Source organism: Myotis lucifugus, unplaced genomic scaffold, assembly GCF_000147115.1.
Source record: "Myotis lucifugus unplaced genomic scaffold, Myoluc2.0 scaffold_162, whole genome shotgun sequence".
Taxonomy (NCBI): domain Eukaryota; kingdom Metazoa; phylum Chordata; class Mammalia; order Chiroptera; family Vespertilionidae; genus Myotis; species Myotis lucifugus.
In genome coordinates, this window is record NW_005871210.1 from 449488 (window position 1) to 453697 (window position 4210).

General features: G+C 51.7%; 1 protein-coding gene across 4 annotated transcripts in view; it reads right to left on the reverse strand.

Annotated features, from left to right (window-relative positions):
* Positions 1 to 859: 859 nt before the first annotated feature.
* Positions 860 to 4210, reverse strand: part of KCNIP2 (potassium voltage-gated channel interacting protein 2) — a 21923-nt gene continuing 18572 nt past the window's right edge. For 3 of the 4 annotated variants that reach the window (XM_006095866.3, XM_006095864.3, XM_006095865.3), the window contains exons 2-8: positions 3340 to 3464; positions 2865 to 2934; positions 2622 to 2692; positions 2390 to 2497; positions 2138 to 2242; positions 1942 to 2004; positions 860 to 1663 (exon numbers count right to left, since the gene is read on the reverse strand). In XM_006095866.3, coding sequence (XP_006095928.1) covers positions 1616 to 1663; positions 1942 to 2004; positions 2138 to 2242; positions 2390 to 2497; positions 2622 to 2692; positions 2865 to 2934; positions 3340 to 3464 — 590 coding nt within the window. In that variant the 3' untranslated portion in view covers positions 860 to 1615. Of the gene's footprint in view, positions 1664 to 1862; positions 2005 to 2137; positions 2243 to 2389; positions 2498 to 2621; positions 2693 to 2864; positions 2935 to 3339; positions 3465 to 4210 lie in introns of those variants that run through there. The other variant, XM_023759843.1, reaches the window with a different exon arrangement.

Below are 4210 nucleotides of genomic sequence, written 5' to 3' on the forward strand. Positions count from 1 at the left end.
TTTCATCGAAACTAAAGGGAATGCTCCCCTCAAAAGAAAGCACTTTGAGATTAACTGATGTCTGTGAGTTAGAAATTCTTGATTCAACTTTTAATAATGTCTAGACAAAAGACAGTTGGTTTGGCACAGTCTTTTGGACATTAATATCCTGTCTCTTCCTTGTCTCCTCTAAGAGGAGAGATTCCCATGGGTGCTCTCTGAGGTCAGGGAGGTTTCCAACCCTTCCAGAACCTGTGCCTTGATCTCCTGTCAATGGTTGGCCGGACTATGGGAAAGAGAGGCACTTTCTTTGGGATCTAAAAGGTTTCAGGTACATGAGTTAGAGGTATGTGTGGGGTAGGAGGGACAAAAAGGCGGAGACGGAAGCCTGTGCATAGCCATTGTGTTTTTATTGGATCTGGTGTATTTCTTATTTTACAAAATATACAGAGGAGCCAAAAATGCAAAGCAGTCAACAGTGTTCTGATGGGAAAGGGAGCTTCCCAGGGGCCCTTCCCCTCAGATCCTAGCTAATGGGACAAGCAGGTATATTAAGGAGTGGCAGCATGGCAGGGGTGCTGTTGATGATATGGGACCTGGTTCCTATGATTCCTGACTTCTAGGTGTGTTCAGGGGCATCTCTGGGTAGATTTAATAGAGCAAGAGGCGACACTAGGTGGGAATTGGGGAGGCTACCTGGGGGGTTGAACTAAAGCCTGGGTAGATCAGATTCTAATGAATGCCCCCCACATTGGGTGTAGATGCTATGCCTGCCTCCCTCCTTCCCTTTTCTTCTAATGCATCCACTGGGTGGTCCCTAACTCACTCCATACTGGTAGGCTGAACCTTTGGCAGGAATCAGCCAGGACATCTTCCAGCCATATTCTTCTGCTGCCACCATACAAACAGGAAGGAAGGAGAGAGAAAAATTCTAGGGATGAGCCAGACTTCACGATCCCAGGATCTCTTGGCATACTGAACATTGTATGGAAAATTTCTGGGGTGTTTCTAAGGAGCCAAGGTCTTCTAAAGAGCCTGGAAACTCATATTCTGGTGGCAGACCTGTGGAGCTCAGAGTCATAGCCTTAGCTCTCACCATCTCTAGGCCTTTCTGCTTTACACTCCAGCTACTTCCTAGGACTTAACCATTGCCTGAAGCCTGAGAGTTCTCCCTTGTCCCTCTCCTAGGGAGCTCTCTGAGGCCCTGGTCTGAAAGGCCAGTCAAGTGCCAAGGACAGAGCAACCTGTCTGAGAAGGGAGTCTTAAGGAAAATGTTTATGATATCAGGGATGGGAGAAGCACCATAACAGGAGAAATTTTGTCTAGTGTTGTGGTTTCTAGAGTGGGGGCTGGAGGTGGAGAACCACGTAATTCCTTCAGCAGGGGCATCCTCAGCACAGTCAGGGAGGGAGTGGGAGCTGTTGGGAATTGGGAATACCAGCTGATACACTCTGCCCACTCCCTGGCTCCTTCGGCTCCAATGATCTGAACCACTGAATTCCCAGGCTCTTGGATTCCTACAGGCCCTAGGGCAGGTCTAGGGTGAGGAGAGAGCTAGGAAGAGAAAGATGAGGTCCAACTGGACTAGGGCTAGAGCATGGCCCCCCCAGGACAACTGACCCCCTCTCCTGGTGAGCTAGATGACATTGTCAAAGAGCTGCATGGACCTCATGATGTTCTCATCCTGTAGCCATGGTGTGAGAGAGGCAGATTGGAGAAAGAAAGAAAAAGAGCTTGTCAGAGGCAGGGAGAGACACTGAGTCATAAACGAGGACATTCAGAAACACAGAGAGGCAACGAGGAAGGAGACACCCAGAGAGACCAGAGGTGAAGAATGGCAGGCCTCCCCCAGTTGTGAAGGAACAGGATTGGGAGTGGGGGTGAGTTAAGGAGCCTTCTCCTATATCATTGAGTTAGGCCCTGAGTCCAGACCAGGGAAATGTGGAGGGTGGGGACCTGTACCTTTTGACAAGATTCAATGAATTCCTCAATGGTCACCACGCCATCCTTATTCCTGTCCATCTTCTGCAAAAAGGTAATTGGGAGGGAGAACAGGATGGATGGCAGGAGAGAGGCAGGTAGAATTCAGGCAAGTTCCCTACTGGGACCTCACCTTCTCTTCACTCCAGGACCCTCCAGCCTACCCAGTCCCAAGCACCTGGAAGAAGCTCTCCACATGTTCCCTTGGGGCCTCCTCTCGGAGTGCAGGATACGTATACTTGCCCATCATGTCATAGATGGACTTCATGATATCAAGCATTTCCTGTTAGACCAAGAAAAAAAAAGAATACCTCTTCAGAGCCTCTAGCCTCCAAACCAGGAGGCCGAGGCCCTAGGCCCTGTGTGGGTTACATTTCCTTCCTGTGGGCCTTTTACACCTCCCCTCCAGCTCTTCAGTTGCCTTGCACACCTCCTTGGTGATGCAGCCGTCCTTGTTGAGGTCATACAGGTTGAAGGCCCAGTTCAGCCTGTCATCTATGGTTCCCCGAAGAATCACTGACAAACCAGCCACAAAGTCCTGGGAAGGAGGCAGGGGGGAAACATGTCTTTAGATACCCTTTACCCAACCTCCTCTCTGGGTTTGGTCTATACATTCTGGCCCTGAAGCCCTAGGCCTCCCTGGCCCACCTCCTCCAGCTTACCTCAAAATTGACTGAGCCATCATGGTTGGTGTCAAAGGCATTGAAGAGAAAAGTGGCATATGTGCTAGAGTCTGCAGAATATGTGGGGATCAGTCAGCTTGACTTCCAGACAGCAGAGGGCTTCCTATCTCTATGGGATTCCCCAAACACCTCTTATCATTGGCATTCCCAGCCCCTCCAGAACCCTCTCCCCAACTCAGCCTAGAGATGAACAGCTGCTTCCTTGCAGGCCTGTCCCCTCACCTCCTTGAGGAAAGAACTGGGAGTAAATCTGCTTGAAGTTCTCCTCACTGACAATTCCGCTGGGACATTCCTGGGGAGGGGGGAGACCAAACTGAAGACAGAGACAAACCCCCTTCTACTGACTCTTCTTCCAGACCCCGCTCTCCTCCATGCCCAGGGAGTCCCAGGCAAGGACAAAATCTTCATGTCTCCCAGAGGCTCAGCATGCAGCTTTTCTAATGGGAGGCAAGACTGCTCCCAGGACACAAATAAAATAAAATAAAAACACAGAACTAACCTGACAGTCTGGTCTGCCCATCTCAAACAGGCCAGAACTCCGGCTAGAAGTTCGGCCTGGGAGGGGAGGAGGAGGGGGTTCTCCTTGCGCCTCCCCTTCCCTCTCACACCCCAAAGCCAGGCCACCTTCTGAGAAGTCCTGGATAGGCCCGCCCCTCCTGTCCCACCCCTCACCCAGTTTGGCTGGCCTTGCACTCACGTTCTTGAAGCCTCGGTACAGGACCTGCAATTCTTTGCGAGTGAACTTGGTTTGCTCTTGCAGCTGCTCCAGACCCTCGGGCCGGTGACACACGGTGGACAGTTCAAAGTCATCCTCCACGCTGTCTGCGAGGGTTAGGGGGGACGAGGGGAGGGAGAGCCGAGCCTCAGGCCCGGTCCCCACAACCCTTCTTCAAAATCACGGACCCATACATCCCCCTTATCTCCAACTCCAGAGACCAGCCTGCCAATTCACTGGACCCCACGCCAAGGACATGAAGGCAAGGAGAGAAGACACTGGTCAGCTTCGAGGTCTATCAGCCCAAGGCCAGTGCCTGGTCCCAGAGCCAGGGATCCGACCCGTCTCAGGCCCCTGGGCCCTTGGTTCCTGGTTGGAGGGAAAAGCCCCAATCCCATCTTCATCCCAGAAGGGGCTGGAGTAGTCAAGACAAGTTCAAGCTCTGGGACTTCCCGCACCAACTCAGATCTGCCCAGTCCCAGGCTTGCCTTTTTCCAGATCCTTCCTTCCTACCAAACCCCGCCTACCCCAGCCATGCCTGAGCCATGCCCCGCCCAGCTCCAGCCAAGCCCCATCCAGACCCCACCCCTGCCTCCGCCCTGGGTAAATCTTAGCCAGGGCCCCACCCTCGGCCCATTTTTTGTGTGGGGTTATCTGGTGTCGGTCGTTTTAAAGGGAAAGTTTATTAAGAGCAACGTTAGATATAGTTTAGGGGGTGGGTTGTATTGTGAGTAGGATAGAATTTTGTTTTTTTGAATAATTTGAAATTAGTTTACTGTTTAACTGCCGAGGGTACTCGCTAGATTCCCTCGGTGTGTAATTCCCGTGAACCTCTTTTCCCGGGAGTCTTGGA